Genomic DNA, 19,368 nt, shown 5'->3' on the forward strand with positions numbered 1-19,368 from the left:
GATTATTGAAATTGAAATTGAAAGGCTCTTGTATAGCGCATGGCTACTCGGAAGCATCCCAGCGCTTGATGATAGATAGAAGGGTGATGCAGAAAATAAAAGATGGGGAAGACTGGTTTATGGCCTAGGGAACAATGCTGTTTTTAGTTGTTTTCGGAACACCAGCAAGCTGGGTTCTAAGCGAAGTGATAGCGGTAGGGCATTCCACAGTTTTGCTGCATTTTGGGAGAAAAGGTGGTCCCCAGACCGGGCTTTGTTGGTCCTGGGTGTTATAAGGAGATTTTGGTGGTTAGAGCGAAGGTGCCTAGATAGAATGTATGGTCTGATCATATCCTTCAGAATGGGGGGGCCGTTCCCATAGAGAGTTTTATGGACCAGACAGAGAGTCTTAAAATGGATTCGCTCCTTTATTGGGAGCCAATGTAAGGCCCTTAATGCAGGGGCTGCGGTGGTACGACGGCTGGTTCCGGTGAGTAGCCTTGCTGCGGAATTTTGAGCTATCTGCAGTTGACGGATGACTGAGGTGGGGGCTCCTAAGTAGAGAGCATTTCCATAGTCCAGCCTGGATAGAATGAGGGACTGGACTATGGTTTTCTTCGCAGTTTCCGGTAGCTGGGGAAGAATTTTCCGGATGGTTTTTATTAGACCGAAGCACGTAGCCACTGTCTTTTTTGCCTGAGTTTTAAAGGAGAGCTCCGTGTCGAGCCAAAACCCTAGGCTCTTTATCTCCGTCTTGGGGGTGGGTCCGGGTCCCATGCAGGAAGGCCACATAGAGGGGGTGTTAAAGGAGGCCTTTCTTCCGAGCAACATCAGCTCGGTTTTTCCTCCATTCAGTTTTAGATGGGAGGCATCCATCCATCCTGCGACTTCACCCAGGCAGCTACAAAGATTGTTCTGAGGGGAGTCTGTCTGGGTGAGGGAGACTACTAGCTGGGTGTCTTCAGCGTAGCTCACCAATTGGATTCCGAAGGGGGCTACTACCTCTGCCAAGGGGGCCATATACACATTAAACAGTGTGGGGCTAAGGGAAGAGCCCTGTGGCACCCCACACTGTAAGGGTATTGGGAGGGAGCAGTTGGTATCTGAGAAGACCTTGAAGAATCTATTACTAAGAAAAGATTCAAGCCATTCAAGAGCTTTGCCTGTGACTCCAATTCTTTCTAGGCGGGCAAGTAGGACACGGTGATTAACCGTGTCAAAGGCGGCGCTGAGGTCCAGGAGGATAATGGCCGCGCTGCCACCTGCGTCCAGAATCCTCCTGGATACCTCAACCACCCTCAACAAAGCTGTTTCAGTTCCCTGTCCTTTTCGGAAGCCTGTTTGTGTGGGATGAAGCAGGTTTTGAGACTCCAAATAGGATGCCAGTTGTTTGTTGACCCACTTTGCAGCAAGCTTGCTGATACCGGGGAGGAGGGAAATGGGGCGGTAATTAGAGAAGTCATCAGGGTTAAGATTTGGTTTTTTTAACAAGGCCTTTACCATGGCTAGTTTCCAATCTTGGGGTACTATCCCGGAGTCCAAGGAGGTGTTAACAAGATCAATGATGTTTCTACTAACATGGGGGAGGACCAATTTCAAGATGGACATAGGGGCGGGGTCAAGAGGGGAACCACTCTTTATGGAGTTGAAAAGGGAGGGGAAAAGTTCATCACTGAGGGGGTGAAAAAATGCTAAATGAGGTGAGGTGGAATTGATATCGTCCCTCGATAGAGGATTGAGCTCTACTATTGGGGGTGGGGGAAGGGAAAGTAGGATTTTTTCAATTTTCGTGGCAAAGAAGTTTGCTAGTTCGTTGCAACGAGCACCAGATTCTTCCGGGGAAAGTTCGGATGTAGGGGGGTCAGGGGCCTTAATCAGCGTTTTCACTATTCGAAACATTTCTCTCGGAGCATTGGTAGCATTGGTATTATGGCAATGCCCTTTATGTAGGGGCCAACGTGAAATGCCTACAAAGATTACAGCGGATTCAAAATGCTGCCGCTCGGCTGGTCCTGAGACTACCCAGGCGAGCTTCCTCACTGAATGCTTTGGAGACGTTACACTGGCTTCCTGTCACGAAGCGGGTACAGTTTAAAGCCTTATGTGTCAGTCACCGGATTATTCAGGGGAAAGGCACTCACTTTCTTCTTAATCTTTTAACGCCCCATATCCCGACTCGGCAATTAAGATCCAGCGGGTCGGGTCTTGTTCAGGTGCCCAAAGTTAAAAGAGCCAGAATGGGGGGGGGCGCTCATTCCGGTTTTTGGCTGCCCGATTGTGGAATGGACTGCCCCTAAAGTTGCGGTTGGAAACCTTAGAAATGATATTCCGTAAAGAGTTAAAAACCTATCTTTTCCCTAGAGGATGCCTTTAAAGGTAGAGGATGTGGGGTGGGTTGCCTGGGGACGTATGTGAGTCGACACACTAGCCCAGGGACACACGGTCCATGTAACCAGGCGCTTTAGAAGTTCAGTTTACTTACTTACTTACTTTACTTGGTTATGTGCAAATTAAAAAAAAATTTCAGACACTCAATTTTCAGATTGTTAATACACTATATAGTTTTATCAGTAAAGCTGTAAGTTATTGGGAAGGTTTTTGGCCATTTCTTGAAAATTTACTGTCTGTAAATGACAGTCCGCTACCACATCATGCTTTAGTTATAGATTTATTAAAAATGAGCATTTAAACATGAACTGAGAAACACTCCTGCTGCAGCCCTGATGGCAATGCCATATTAGTAAACCGAGAGGCAAGTCAGGCATCATGTGTACCCTATATGTGGTCTAGATTCTTATTACATATGGAGCAAATGTTGAGTCTATTTAATCAAACAAAAGATTTTTGTTTTGTGCAGCAGAAATGTTGAAATCACATATTTGAAGGTGAGCTCATGTGAGAATGAAGAAAAAGTCGACTCTGTAAAATAAAATATTTGCCAATCATCACACAATTTGAGACCAGTTTACATGTCAAGTACATTACAGTTAGGTAGATTAGATTATTCAAGTTGCTCAACCTGCAGGTCTAGTAACATTTTTATTATTTTTAGAAGGCCGGGCTTAATCACGAGACGTGACATTATAGCAGCCTGTATTAATTTTCCAATGATATTCATGAAGATTGTCAAGATTTTGAGGAATAATATACAAGATGCATGGGGACACGACCTTCTGAAGGATATGCTATCTCAGTTTGATAGATAAGGTCTATATCTTACGATTCCATGTTACCCTCATTACTAAGCTAGCTAGGATTTTTCTTTTTAATCAGGGCTTGAAGTAATAAGGTCAAAATAAAAGAGGTGACTACAGGCTGAAACTCTACAAATACACATTTAAAATATACTCTTCATTACGAAACTAAAGTGCACAACAGCACAAATTCATTCAGTAAGCTCAAGCCCATACAATATATCAAAGAAAAACACATTCCAATATCATTGCAAATACTCAACACAAAAGGAGGCTTTTTAATTTAGATACATAGAACGCTAAAACCTAATAAGTCAACTTTATGACAACCCATAGAAAAAACAGTTCAGGATCTAAGTAAACTATGCAGCACAATGAACAATGCAAGAGGATCTTTTATTGCAGAAACATAGTTATTTAAGTGACTTTGTAGAAATGTACAAAATTGTTTATGTTTAACATGTATTTAAATGTTGCTTCTTAAGAAAATATGAATATGTAACACAATATTGTGTATATTTTGCAGTTAGACCATACGGAAAACAAACACTATCTTGACACTGATTAACTGCATTTTAAATAATCCATAGTTTTGATGCTGGGTAGTCAATTCATGTGCCCATTTATTTCTACACAAAGCACACATTACTCACCACTAAGTTGACTAAAACAAATGTGACCTTTCAGTTTAATTGAATGTAATCGACTATGACACTACATATACCTGATCACACATGAAAAGTTATAGCTGTGGTCATGTACTGCCTATAGACACTTATTTTATTGACTACCATATGTTTGACATTCAACAAATTCTAATGAGTGAAGTGTCTAATTGGCCTCAATTAATAGGTTACTAATGGAAGTAAGGTTTTGTATGGCTTTTTCCATGGGCCCCAAAAAGGTTGCATGGGCAGCAAACCACATTGGCTTTATTTTCTCATCACTAAGCAATGAATAAAGAATTGATTTTCTTAAAAACAATGTTTGGGTGGGTTGCAATCTGATTTTGCTACCAACACTGGATCAGGGGTAGAGATGGTGCTTACAGACACTGCTCTCCACATTAGGTACAGGGTAGATTCCTGGGCTTTCTCCGGGCACAAAGAGGAGGACGATTACATCTTCCCATCAAATTTGATGCCTTAAGTTGAACATAAAGACACTTGTAAACAGTTTACTATTGGTGTTTTGCATAATGTAAGCAGCACTCTACACTTGTGTTTGGTTTTAATGTACACTGGCTGCCCCTTTTGTCTGGATAAAACGTGACTTCTCGCACAAGTTCCAACAAAAGCAATATAAGTGTCGGGAGCTGTTTGACTTATGATAGGTTGGTTTAAATGGTATTTTACCAATGCAAACTGTCCACTGTCTTGAATGGCAAAATTCCTTTTTTGATCAGCATGGATAACACTTGCTAATCAAATGCTTAGAGACTATGCAGGGAAAAAAAATGGCAACAGCATTGTCCTTTTCTAGCTCAAGAGGATGGCATTGGGCTGATGCTGCGCTTTAAACAGAACTTTCTACCAGAAAAACATACATTTGAGATAACACATATACATATTTGAAGTATTAGTGTTTTTGGTTATGCCCTCCATAGAAAGGAGTCGGTCTCAACCTAATGACTTAGAGCTACCCAGCTTCAGCGGGCGTGCACACACACAAACACGCACGCACGCACACACACACACACACACACACAAAAATCAAAGAGACATTTTAAGATGTACCTTGCTTTTTCACAAGAGCAGGAGGTGCACTCTTTGCTCTCTGTGGAGCACTTCCATTACCATTCAAGTTTGATTTCTTCTTCTGTACGATGTGTGAGTTTGAATCAATACATCCTTTGCCATTGGGTATCTTTGGGATGCTAAAAAAGAAAATATTTTTGCTACATTAAAAAAGTTTTGAAAGTAATATGGAATGTTAACTTATAGGTAAATATTTAACGTTATTTTTAATTTGACAAAAGTTTGCCCTTTTCTTTTCCATGCTCAAAATTAAATCTATGATAAAATGATTGGCTTTTTCGTACACAACTACTTGTGTTTTGATAAATATCAAGCAGCCACTCAGTATTTCATTAATTAGGGTATTACACCCTTACAACAAACCTTAAATACAGTAATTGCAAAATTCATCTTGGCTATTGAACCAGTATGTAGCCTTCTGCAGTAGTTTCCCTTCTTCTGGTACTGACATGTTGTACTGTTATGCTTTGCTCAGCTAAAACCTGCAGCAGATAATTAATGTTATTGATCAGTCTATAAGAGGTCCATGAGAGATCATTATGAAGCTGAGTAATGCAAATGAATGCTGAGCACATAGAAGAAATAAGGACATGACTGTAAGAACTGCTGTCCCATTATTCCAAAATGTCAGACTTGTTGCCCAATAAACCATGTGGCACTCTGCCTCCCAGGAGGAGGCATGGAGCTGGATAGAGGGCTGGTGGACTATAAGCCAGGGGGCGCCCAGGTGCAGAGAGTGAACTGCGACGCCCTATCTCCTGGACGCAAGTCCTCTACTATTAACACTACAAATTGGGAACACTAATATTTAGAGGTGATATGAATGCCATAATGGAGTCGTAGGCCGACAGCATGAGTGGTGCTGTGGCGTGGGGAGGGATGGGCCTGTCATACAATTTCCACTTTCTCAGTAGGAACTGTTAACTTGTTGGACAACATAAACGTTGGGACGGTGCCAGACTGATTCTGTGTACCCCCTCAGGATACGTTGACCTATAGACCTGCTAGCTCACAGTGCCACCATATGTATCCCTAAACCTAGTAAGGTAACGCACAAGTTACTACTTGTGTAACGATATATCTGTAAGAGACATTACTTAGTGATAGATTCCTTACCTTAGAATATTCCCAGGCGTCAGACTGGATCTGGAAAATTTTGCGTAGCAATACCCCTGCGCGCCGGCAGGCGTCGTCTGCGGCTCCGCGTCCGTCGTCGGCGTCGTTAGCGCCGGAATGACTTCGTCGGAGTACATAGACGCCGCCCATGCGCGCTGACGTCAGTTCTGATACACAGCTTTTCCGCGCCAGATACGCAGAGCCATGATAGAACCAACACCGGTGCCATGAAACTAGGGCCCTGAAAGGGGATGACCTTAACCCTAGATATCGGTTCGCAGAACGGGGAGGATGGGTGGGTGGGTAAGGAATCTATCACTAACTAATGTCTCTTACAGATATATCGTTACACAAGTAGTAACTTGTGCATCTGAAAGAGACACGTTAGTGATAGATTCCTAACCTTAGAATAGATACCCCAGCAATACCAACCCCGGTGGTGGGTCTGCGAACCAATAATCACACCAGAAAGTCCTGGAGGACGGAACGGCCAAAGAAGCCATCCCTCCGGAATTGGACGTCCAGGCAATAGTGTCTTGCAAACCTGTGCAGTGAGGCCCACGTAGCTGCCTGGTAAATGTCCTGCAAGGGCACTCCTCGGCCTAGGACAGTGGTAGTTGCCGTGCCCCGAGTGGAATGAGCCCTCAGTCCAACAGGGGGTTCCTTCTTAGCTAAGGAGTAACACGCCTGGATACACAAGATGATCCATCGCGAGATGGTTCTCTTGTGCACCGCCTTTCCCTTCTTAGCGCCCACGTAACCAACAAAGAGTTAGTCATCCACCCGGAACTGGCATGTGCGATCCAGATAGTAAGAGAGCTCACGTTTTGGGTCCAGACGGTGGAGCCTCTCTTCCTCTTTCGAGGGATGCGGAGGCGGAAAGAAGGTGAGCAAGGTAATGGACTGCCCGATGTGGAAGGCCGTGACAACCTTGGGCAGGAAAGAGGGTCTTGTCCGCAACACAACCTTGTCCGGATGAACAGAGAGGAAAGGAGGTGAGGAAGAAAGAGCCTGGAGCTCACTCACTCTCCTGGCAGAGGTGATGGCAACCAGGAAAGCAGTCTTCAAGGTAAGAAGACTGAGAGGACAGTGATGGAGCGGCTCAAAGGGAGCACACATTAGGTAGGTAAGCACAAGATTCAAGTCCCACTGGGGCACCACGAAGGGAACAGGAGGAAACATGTGTGTGATGCCCTTCAAAAACCTATTTACAATCGGGGACTTGAACAAGGAAGGCTGATCAGGTAGCCTTAAGAAGGCGGAAAGGGCAGAAAGGTAGCCCTTGACAGTGCCCAGAGCAGAGCCCTGCTGGGCCAGAGAAAGAAAGAAGAGGAGAACCTCAGAAAGGGGTGCAGAGAGTGGATCCACAGCCTTTGCTGTGCACCATGCCACAAATCTGTTCCACCTGCAGGCGTATACCGACTTCGTGGAGGGACGCCTGGCTGCCAGAATGACGTTACAGACTTCGGGAGGCAAGTCAAATGGCCTCAACTGTCGCCGCTCAATCTCCAAGCTCATAGGTAGAGACTGGACAGGTTCGGGTGGAGGACCGTCCCCTGCTGCTGCGACAGAAGGTCCTCATGAAGAGGCAGACGAATCGGGGGATCGACTGACATGCTTAGTAGCTCGGGATACCAGTATCTTCATGCCCAGTCCGGAGCCACAAGGATAACCTGGGCCCGATCACGCCTGATCTTCTTCAGCACTCTGGGCAGAAGTAGTATAGGCGGAAAGGCGTACAATAGACTGCAACTCCACTCGCGACGAAACGCGTCTCCGAGCGAGTGCCGCCTTGGAAACTCCAACGCGCAGAACTGATGACATTGCGCGTTCTCTTCTGTGGCGAATAGATCTAACCAAGGCTCTCCCCACTGCTGAAAGCGGCTTTGCGCCACGTCCGAGTTCAGACGCCATTCGTGATCCATCATGCACCGGCGGCTGAGTTCGTCCGCCCTGGCGTTCAGGGAACCTGCCAGGTGTTGAACGACCAGGGTCACGCCCTGATGTTCCAGCCACTGCCAGAGGCGCAGAGCCTCCTGGCATAGGGTCCACGACCCCACCCCGCCCTGTTTGTTGCAGTGCCACATGGCGGTGGTGTTGTCCGTGAACACCTGCACTACACTCCCCCGGACAGAGGGGAGGAATGCAGTCAGTGCAAGACGGAGCGCCCGCAGCTCCAGAAGCTTGATGTGGAGCCGAGATTCCGCTGGAGACCAGAGGCCTCTGATCTCCGCCTCTCCCATGTGGCCACCCCAGCCCAGGAGGGACGCGTCCGTCACAACTACGTTCTCCGGGTGGGGTAGGGAGAGGGATCTGCCACTGACCCAATCGCGGTCCGTGAGCCACCACTGCAACTGTCTTGCAGTGCCCTCCGAGATCAAGACATGGTCGGACAAGTTGCCCTGATGCTGGGCCCACTGAAACCTCAGGTCCCACTGCAGAGCCCGCATCCGCCACCGGGCGTGATGCACCAGAAGGATGCAGCAGCCATCAGCCTCAGAAGCCGCAGCGTCAATCTGACGAGACTCGGGATAAAGGCTGAATGATCGGAATCATAGCCTGAATATTCCGAACCCGCTGTTCGGGAGGATAAACCCGAAACTGCGCCGAGTCCAGAACCGCTCCGATGAAGAGGAGCTTCTGAGAGGGACATAGGTGCCACTTCGGCACGTTGATGGAGAACCCCAGCAGGTGCAGGAGATCGGCCGTAGTCTGGAGGTGGCTGACGACTGTCTGGGGCGAGCCCGCCTTCAATAACCAGTCATCGAGGTAGGGGAAGACTGACACCCCTAACCTGCGCAGATGGGCTGCGACCACCGCCATCACTTTCGTGAACACCCGTGGGGCGCTGGTAAGGCCGAAGGGGAGCACGGTAAATTGCAAGTGCTCGTGGCCTACCGTGGACCGAACGTAATGCCGGTGGGCCGGCAGGACGGGGATATGAAAATAAGCGTCCTGCAAGTACAACGCTACCATCCAGTCTCCGGGGTCCAGGGCAGCTAAGACCTGAGCCAGAGTCAGCATCTTGAACTTCTCCTGTTGGAGGAAGCCGTTGACGTTCTGTAGGTCCAAGATAGGGCGTAGGCCACCTTTGCCCTTCTTGGGTACCAGAAAGTAGTGGGAGTAACAACCACACCCTACTTCCGCCGGCCCAGGAACGCGCTTGATGGCCCCCTTGACCAAAAGGGCCGTGACTCCCTCTCGCAGAAGTTGCAAGTGATCCCCCGACACACAGTGGAATTGCGGTGGCATGGCTGGAGGGGATGCCTCGAAGGGGAGGGAGTAGCCCCTTCAGAAGATTTGCAGCACCCATCTGTCCAATGTGACAGTGCGCCAGTGGAAGAGGTGATGGCAAACCCTGCCCCCCACTGGCGACACATGGGCCTGAAAGCACGGACTAGCAGGGTTTTGAGGCAGGTGCTGCGGGGGAAGGTGTGCACTGGCCTCGCCGTGGTCCCCGACCGCCACTACGGCGGTTTCCACGGCCGCCACCGCGCTGTTAAGCGTTCTGCGGTGCATGGCTGGTGGCACGTGTGGGGGCGCCCCTTCCTTGGCCACGAAAGGAGCGAAAGGCACCCGTTTGCTGGCGTGGGGCCGAGAGGCCCAAGGACTTGGCCGTAGCCCTGGAGTCCTTAAAACGCTCAAGCGCATAGTCTGCCTTGTCGCCAAAGAGGCGACGGCCATCAAACGGCATATCCAGAAGGGTAGCCTGGACATCGGCTGAAAAGTTGGCGGACCTCAACCAGGCGTGGCGTCGAACCGCCACTGTTGTTGCCATCGCCCTGCCCAGTGAGTCCGCTGTATCCAGCCCACACCGGATGTAATACCGTGCTGCATCACGACCCTCCGCAAGGGCTTGGGCGAGTTTTGCCCGGCCCTCCTCCGGACATTGTGGCAGCACGTCCGCGACCGTGTCCCACAGGGTGTGGGTGTAGCGGCCCAAGAGGCATGCGGTATTGACTGACCGCAGTCCCAAACTCAGGGACAAGAACACCTTCTTCCCGAACTGTTCGTACCTCTTGGATTCTAGATCTGGCGGGGCTGTCGGGAATGCGGTCTGGGAAGTGGAGGCCTGGATGACCAGGCTCTCGGGGGTGGGATGGGTGGACAAAAAGCATGGGTCTCCTAGGGCGGGCGGTAGCGTCTGGCCACGTTCCTATCCACAGGCAGACCTGTGGCGGGCTTGGACCAAGTGCCCACAAGAACATCACACAAGGCCTCATTGAACGGCAGTAGAGGCTCACTGGAGCTTGCCTGCGGTTTGAGGACCTCAGTGAGGAGGTTAGTCCTCACGGCCGGGACATGGAGCTCAAGGTTTAGGGCTTTGGCTGCCCTCGTCAACACTACACTATAAGCAGCCCCCTCCTCCGTAGCCACGGTTGGAGGTGAGACAAATCCAGTGTCTGGCGAAGTGTCAATTCCACTGGCCTCCCCAAGCTCATATGTCCAGTCCTGTTGAGACTGGCACTCCCGTGCCAGAGGGTCCTCAGACCCCTCCCAATCACCCTCGTCACCCATCTCCTGTAGTTCAGGATCAGCAGATGGGGCCAGTTCATGGAAATAGAAATCCCCGAAGGCCGTCGGTAGCGGTGCCCAGAGGCGCCGCTCCGACGCCGGAACCGGACCGAGAGTAGGATCGGGGACGGCGCCCGTAGCAGGCGCCGAAGGTGAGACCCGCGGGGCCGGTGAGGTCGACCGACGACGACCCAGATCCGGAAGTGGATCCAGGGAGGGCCTGCGGCGCCGGGACCAAAGTCGCTGGCGGCGTGGGGCCGAAGCACCCGACGGCGTCAGAGCAGAAGCACCCGACCCACTAGGCCTTCCAGCCGGGCCGTTGGGCCCGGAGGCGCCACGGAACCCGTCTGAGGAGAGAGGGACTTCATGGCCATGAAGTACCGCTCGACCTCCTCAGGCGTCGTGTCATGTCCAGGGACCCGAAGTAGTGGGGCAGGCGGCGACGTCCGCGACTCCGTCGGAGCCGCGTGGGTGGTGTCACCCGAACCCCGGCCACATCGCGCGAGCGTCGGGGTGGGTCGGAGGAACGATGGTGCCTCTCCGACCTCCCATGCCTCTTACCTGCGGACTTGGATCCTGATGACCGATGTCCACTCCCGGAGCTGCGAGGGCTCCGACCCCGCGACCTGTCCCTCGACCTCTTGTTGGACCAGCACCTGGAGCGGCGCGGGGTCGACTGTTGGAGTTCCAGTCGCTTGCCGGACCGCTCCCGCCTAGCTTTAGACGTCAGAGCCCGGCAGTCGAAGCAGGTGCGGTCGTCGAGGTCGAGGCCTAAACACTTGAGGCACCGGCGATGGGGGACGGTAACCGACATCAGTCGGTCGCACTTGGAACAGGGTTTAAACCCGGGCATCCCTACCGGCACCGTAGGAGTCGAAGACTCGAGAAAAGAAATGATCAAAAAGATCAAAAAGTTTAGTCAAAAAAGACTAAGGGGTAGAGCTTCTCCGGATCTGCGCTAGCTGGCACGGAAAAAAGAAGAACTGACGTCAGCGTGCATGGGCGGCGTCTATGTACTCCGACGACGTCATTCCGGCGCTAACGACGCTGACGACGGACGCGGAGCCGTGGACGACGTCTGCTGTCGCGCAATGGTATTGCTACGCAAAATTTTCCGGATCCAGTCTGACGTCTGGGGATATTGTAAGGTAAGGAATCTATCACTAACGTGTCTTTTTCAGATAAATAGTTTAAGCAACCTCGGAACATGACAACCTTGACTCCTGAGGAATTGTGAAACAGATCTAGAACCTTTTCGCTCAGTCACTTGTACATAGTCAGAAAGGGACATAAGAAATACACAAAGGAGCGTTTCAACATTCATTGAACCATTGTGATTCTTATATGAAAGATATGCTCTGCAATAAATAATAGACAGAAGCAGATAAAAGCGATTAGCAGTAAAAGAACAGTGAAAAGGATAAACGATTCCACCATTGTGCTAAAACAGTGTATATATGCTGGCATATAAGTACTGGGCATAGAGTACTCCTACTATGCGCTCCCTAACAATTGCCGAAGGGCGGGCTTTCTGCCAAGAATCCCCTACTGGATGATCTAACTCCCTATTACTTGAAAGTAAGTGTATGCAGGTCCCAGATTTGGTCACAAGTTGGACATCCTTCCTCGCAGAGGGTAAACAGGAATCAGCTGAGCTGACATTCTGACACAGCAACCTCGCAATAACACCAGAGTGCTCCTCGAATTTGAACATGTATGTATGATCGGAATCCATGCTTCCAAGTTGAGGCCCCAGCCAGACTGATATTGTTTATTCTCTTGTGATAGCCATGTCGCCTCATGGATGAATAACAAACAACATTTTCACAATGTGTGTACAGGCCTTGTGCCAAATGTTCAAGGTGTCGTCATAGTGTACATATGAAGTGGAATTGTAAGCAATGTGGTTTCAGAGAAACTAATCCTGCACTGTCTCGCAAGCAAATGCAAATCAAAAGTCTTTTTATGTAGATAAGAAGGCAACTTAAGAAACATGTGCATGTAAGGATGACAGGGTTTTTCCCAGGCCTAGCCTTCCCATGTGGCACCCACTCCATGGACGATTCAACTAAAGCTATCTACTATTAAGAAATCAATTCAAAGCAATACTACGAGATATATATAGCCATAAAAAAGAAACAAAAATTATTAAAAAGTCAGTTTAAAACGAAAGCATACAGAGAGCCATCATTCAAAATATACCAGCAAATAAAAACAAAATTGAAAAATAATTTAGGATGTTAAAAACAGGCCACATTAAAAGCTCCCACCAAACGGAATAGCCAATTGTTTATGTGTTCCGAGAAGTAAACTAAAGAACAAGTTACTTACCTTCGGTAACGATATATCTGTAAGAAATATTAGTTAGTGATAGATTCCTTACCTTAGAATTACCCCAGGCGTCAGACTGGATCCGGAAAGTTTTTGTCAGCAGTACCCCTGCGCGTCGGAAGGTGGCGTTGTGCGGCTCCACGTCCGTCGTTGGCATTGTGGCCGCCGAGATGACGTCGCAGCAGCTACTTAGACGCCGCCCTCGCTCGCGGACGTAAATTCTGTACACATCTTTCCACGCCAGGAACGAAGAGCCATGCAAGATACTGACCACTGGTGCATTGAAACTAGGGCCCTGAAAGGGATGACCTTAACCTTAGAAATCAGTTCGCAGACCGGGGAGGATGGGTGGGGCGGTAAGGAATCCATCACTAACTAATGTTTGTTACAGATATATCGTTACCGAAGGCAAGTAACTTTTTCATCTGAAAGAAACATGTAGTGATAGATTCCTTACCTTAGAATAGATACCCCAGTAATACCAACCCCGGTGGTGGGTCTGCAAACCACGATCACACCAGGAAGTCCCAGAGAACAGAACGGCCAAAGAAGCTGTCTCTCCAGACTTGGGTGTCAAGGCAATAGTGTAGCGTTCTAATCTAGGACCCTGATCGATACTGTGACCTTATGCCCCTATTCGGCTATAAATCCATTTATTCCCTATATTGGCATAACCGTTCAAGTGCAATATTCAGAAACTCATCTCTGGCCTCACACGAACAGAGCCACATTTCAGAATCGCTTTCTCTGCCACTTCCTTTGCAACCAATTAGTGCAATGACATAGCAGAAGTTACTATCTAAGATTCCTAGATTAACACTCCGAGTTCTTCAACAAGATAAAAACTCAGCAACCTGGAAATCCCCGCTTGCTATGTTTTGATTAGTAACAGAACTCTAATGAGCACTGATAGACGATCACTTCCTAGTGACATCTTTATTGACGTCTTATGTCCAAAAACTTACGTCAAACAAGGCACCTTTCAGGTATAAATATTACCAACGTTGCCTTAAGCAAACGCTGTCTCGCTGCTGCTGAAGAAGCTGTTATGCTGATGATACCATAGCTGCTATCGCTACTGCTATCGCTGCTAACTAGCGAACGATGGTGTGGTGAACCTAGGAGCTGAACAGCCGTCCCCTGCAAGAGCCCAGCAGATGCAAGCTGCCCGCGGACGCTGCCCATCCTCCTCCTCCTCGACGCGCTGAGAGAGAGACGCTGTCTTTTCTCCTGCAGAGAAATCCAGCTCCGGCGTTTCTAGTCTACCTTTGCGGGTGACTGGGATATCGACACCCTGAAGGAGATACCAGACCTCCATCATTCTATTCCAGAGGTATGGTGTTGACTAAACCCTTAGAGAGAATTCTTGAAGCAAACCTTGGCAAAACCAACTTAACTTAACGCTACTTACTTACTCCCCTCCCAAGTATTAGGCTTAGGTCAGGTACACTGGGGTAGGCATAGTTAGAAGCACCAGTTGAGTATTTTAGCCGAATGTATATATGAATGTATATATGTTTTATTCATTTTAAACCATTGTATGGCTAAGAAACCATATCAATGCTTTTACAGTATTATTTCGCAATACTCATCTTACTGTACGTACTTTTTATAATAACAAGTCTTGCAATTGTGGCAATTCATTTCTCTTGTACGAGAAGAAAGACTGTTCAATAAATGTTACCCTTTATTGACAACGCCCGTCTCTCTATTCTCTACATATTGTGAAAGTAAACTGCACAACCACTGACTGAGTAAAATAACTGTCTATTGTTCACACGACCCTAGAGATTGACTCTTGATCTGAGGAGCAAAGTTGTCATGTTGCACGGTTGTTGGAAAACGGAATCCCTTCTTGTCTGTACCAGGGAAGCTGATCACTTCCTATTCAGTCAAGAAAGTTTCCAGTGACCTCTGAGCTAGTTGGTAACAAACCCAATTAAGTTTAGCATAGTCAGTGGAGGCCTGGAAGATCCGCACTTCTACGTCGATACTACTGTTTAGGTTATTCCAATGCGCAGGGCCTATTGGGAAAATAGGAACTACACTACAATAGTGCTTAGTAAAAGTGTGTAGCGAGGCCCATGTAGCTGCCTGACAGATGTCTTGAACAAGGACACCACGTCCCAATGCCGCAGTGGCAGCCGTCGCCCTAGTGGAATGGGCGTGCAGCCCCACCTAAGGCTCCTTCTTTGCCAGAGAATGACAGGCTTTAATACACAAGACAACCCATCTGGAGATAGTCCGCTTGTGTACGGCCTGACCTTTCTTGGCGCCAACGTAGCCAACAAAGAGCTGCTCATCCACACGCAACTGTTGTGTGCGATTTAGGTAAAATGAGAGCGCATGTTTTGGGTCCAGACGGTGGAGCCTCTCTTCCTCTCTAGAAGGAGGCGGAAAGAAGGTGGGCACGTGATGGTCTGCCCGATGTGAAAGGCAGTGACAACCTTTGGCAGAAAGGGTGGACACGTTCTGAGCACAACCTTGTCAGGATGGACAGACAGAAAAGTATGTTTACAAGAAAGAGCCTGGAACTCACTCACTCTCCTGGCAGAGGTGATGGCAACTAGGAAAGCAGCCTTCTAGGTTAAGAGACGAAGAGGACAGTTGTGAAGAGGCTCAAAGGGAGCGCACATTAAATATGTGAGAACCAGGTTCAAGTCCCACTGTGGCATTACGAAGGGAATAGGGGGGAAAAGATGAGTAATGCCTTTGAGGAATCTATTTACAACAGGGGACTTGAAAAGAGAGGGTTGATCAGGGAGCCTGAGAAAGGCCGAAATAGCAGAAAGGTAGCCCTTGATAGTGCTCAGAGCATAGCCCTGCTGGGCCAAAGAAAGGAGGAACAGTGGGACTTGTGAAAGAGGGGTAGAAGGGGGCTCCACAGCCGTTGCTGTGCACCATGCCTCAAATTTGTTCCACCTGCAGGCGTATACCACCTTAGTGGAGGCAAGCCTGGCTGACAGAATGACATCACAGACTTCAGGAGGAAAGTCAAAAGGAATCAAGTGTCACTGCTCAATCTCCACGCAAAAAGGTGGGGACTGGACAGGTTCGGGTGAAGGACCGTCCCATGCTGCTGCGACAGAAGATCCTCCAGAAGAGGCAGTCGGATCGGGGGATCGATGATCATACTGAGTCCATCGGGATACCGTACTCTTTGAGCCCAGTCCGGAGTCACAAGAATGACTTGGGCATGGTCACGCCTGATCTTCTGCACTCTGGACAGAACTGGTATAGGCAGAAAGGAGTACAACAGACCGCAACTCCACTCGTTCATCATGGCGTTCAGTGAACCTGCCAGGTGTTAAACCACCAGGGAAATGCCCTGATGTTCCAGCCATGTCCAGAGGCACAGTTCCTCTTTGTAGGAGAGTAGGGTCTGCAATCCTATGATCACCCAGATTTTTTGCTTTTGTTTCACTGGTTTACGACTTTCTCTGGCTGTGGGCCTGCTAATCAGACCCACAGCCTGGCTGTTCTCTTTCTAAATTACGATATGTACCCTAGGTGCATTTACCAATTGGTACTGGGCCACCTTATCAGACCCCGTAACGCAGGGCATAGGTGTACCCAGGGCCGCCAGGGGCTGCAGCATGTATTATGCCACCACTGGCTGGCCTCTTAAATTTGACACAACTGGCTGCACGACAGCTGGGGCGAAGACGTGTAACCACCCTTCGCTTTAGGTATAGTAGCTCTATATCTAACCATACAATGGACACCCGAGTTCCTATCAGTCACTCCTATGGCAGGTCTTAACAATCCTGAAGGCAGAGTGCGTGGGCTCGTGTGAGCTAGGTTCAGGCCCGAGCCGAGCCCGGTTGCAGCTTGCGGAATCAAGACCCAATGGCTGTTCCATGATAACGCGTACCACATCGGTAACTTCGGTGTCGCGTTATCAAGACATGTCGAGTAAGGTGTCATACGAATCGGGATGCTGCCCTCTCACCAACTCTGGCGACGAGGTTAGCATTCCGCCCTTCTAGAGGGACACGACATGTACGTAACTGTGAACCCCGGTTAACGTTAACGAAAGCCTCAGCTCCACAAAATGGATGCTGCCACCACAGACACGAGTCTGACCTCCTGCTGCTGTGAGTCCTTCCAGCGAGGAGCACTTGGACAAAGGGTTTCCTGTCGAGGGCGCTGTTCGCACCGTCCCAGACAGGGTTTGTGTATTCTGGGTAGGTAGGGCTTTGGCGAGAAGGTGACTGCGGAGTGGCACCCCGGTGCTCACTACGCATCTGCCGGTTAGAACCAGTTCCAGGGGCGACAGCCCTGGCCTGGGGAAAGCCCGGCAGGGGAGAGGGGCGTAACTACCCCCCTTTCTGGTCCCACCCTTAGGGCAGGACCTAGTCATGTACCCACCCCTTTCTTTAGGATAAAGGCCGGAGCGGGGACCCTTCAAAATGAGATCATCTTTGAATCAAGAACTACTTTCTACGAAAGGACACTCAAGACTCTTCTCAAGATTTCTCCCTTGTGACTAAGGAGTAGTCACCCTGCATCAGCGGGCACCATCTAAGAACTCTGCGGTTTGCTGCAAGTCCTTCCTCAAGGATCCGACGGCCCAGCTCGACGAGAACCGGCTTCCCTGGCCCCTCTGACCTCTACCCACGTCATCAGCTCAGCTGTGATCTGTGGGTGCGACGAGACCTCGAGGGACCGGCCATCATCAGAACCTGCACGCTCTTAAAAACCAGCACGACCATAGAGGTAACTCTCTGGTGAGTGCTCTGGGGTCCGAGAAGCCCCGACCCCGAGCCGCTCTAGCACCGAAGTGCAGTCTCCCAGCATCTCCACGATCTGCGTGGGGCCCTTCTGCTCGCTGCTCAGCACGTTGTCTGGTCACTCGCCGCTGGCTTGTGCCCATCTGTGACGACATCCGAGAATCATCACTGCTGGTCTGGTTGCTCCAGACTGGCCCTTGCTTCCATCTTTGCGAGAAGCACCCCGGACCCTCCTGGTCCACTCAAGACGCCATCTTAGGCCCACCACGTGGCCCTGAGATCTGCCAAGGCTTGTTGCCCCATCCTGGGCCCAGCGACGCCGACAGCATCATCCTTCGTGGGACAGCTCGCACCTCCACCGTGGTCGCCGACAACGCCTCCTGGTCCGTGAGACTGCAGAGCCTAGCGTCGCCCACTCACCTAGTCGAGGTGACGGCCAACCGGTGCCTTCCTGGTACCCTCTGACTACTGGCTAGTAGTACGAACTTGGTCCCCTCTGCTTTCAGGTTTCATCAATCTCCGATCCAGGCTTGGATCTCTACGAACTATTCAGCACTGGTCGCCGGCCAGCAACTCCTTTCTTCCGGCTCCTGGCTCGTCAGCGAAGACCCCGACGCCTGTAAGACTTGTGCAGCTGCAGCCCTCGTGGCTAGGTAACTCAGCATTTCGGTGCCTGCATAGCCTCCTTACTCTAGGGTCCCGAGTCCCTCGCTTCCGACTTGCCTTATCGGGTCCGCCCGAGACCTTAACCTTTCCGTGTTCTCGGACACTTGTTTTAATTGTGCACTTGAAGTATTTGCTAAAGAGATTTGGTTTGTGCTTAGTACCCTGTCCGCATAAAGAGTACAGGGCTGTTGTGATTCTTAATAAATATCCTGTTTATTTTCATAACACTTGTGTGGTGTCCTTTCACTGGGTATTCAAGGGGTACATGTGTGGTAAACAGCTGGCTTAACACGCCCTCTCGAGTCTTTAGCCTTAGACTGCTCGTATCCACGCTACTAGGATAGCTGGTCTATAGGTTGACTTACAACCAAACACCATAAGGGTCGTTGGAACGATACATAGCGGTCGCTAGAAGAGCGAACGTTGCATATCGGGCCAACTTCTCACATTGGTGAGCAGCGGTTGGGATTTGAGCTTGCTGTTGTTTTGCCACACGTATCCTAAGAATATCTTGTTGAAAGATCGCACAAGTACTGTTAGTACATATAACTAAAAGCTTAGAATACTCTGAGTTCTACTGAACCAGCTGTTGTAGCTCCTCAAGGCTTAGCACACCTTGGCTACAACTCTTAGCAAGGGAACAGTAGGTAAACACATAGTGTAGGTAGGTGCATCACTTACACCACACTAGAAACAGTATGTCGGACAAAGGAGGAAACTCTGGGTCTCCCCTTGTGTCAGTTGACCCTCCACAGGTCATCCCTTCAGGATATACTGTGCTGAGCTTCAAGGAGTTGAGACGGCTGTGTCACTCCAGGAAGATTCAGCAGGGGTCTAACCCCACAACGTCCTTTCTGATTGGTCTCTTGGAGACTTATGATGCCAGAAGAGCGGAGAAACTTCGTAGCTCTTCTAATCCAGAAGGAGACATGCCTCCCCTCGAGGGAACCCGGGACGATCCTGACCTCATCCACCTCGCAACCGAGAACGAAGATGTGGAGGAGGATGAGGATGAGGATCTCTCTGGGGATGAGGCAGATAAGGGACAGGTAGAAGTCGTCAGACTAAGCAGGTCCA

General features: G+C 49.5%; 1 protein-coding gene across 1 annotated transcript in view; it reads right to left on the reverse strand.

The window, feature by feature from the left end:
* Window positions 1-19,368, reverse strand: part of BTBD8 (BTB domain containing 8) — a 541,977-nt gene that overhangs the window by 54,732 nt on the left and 467,877 nt on the right. Inside the window, exon 16 of the mRNA XM_086953936.1 lies at window positions 4,910-5,049. Coding sequence (XP_086810062.1) covers window positions 4,910-5,049 — 140 coding nt within the window. The remainder of the gene's footprint in view (window positions 1-4,909; window positions 5,050-19,368) is intronic.

This window comes from Lissotriton vulgaris, chromosome 1_1 (assembly GCF_964263255.1).
Source record: "Lissotriton vulgaris chromosome 1_1, aLisVul1.2, whole genome shotgun sequence".
NCBI lineage: Eukaryota > Metazoa > Chordata > Amphibia > Caudata > Salamandridae > Lissotriton > Lissotriton vulgaris.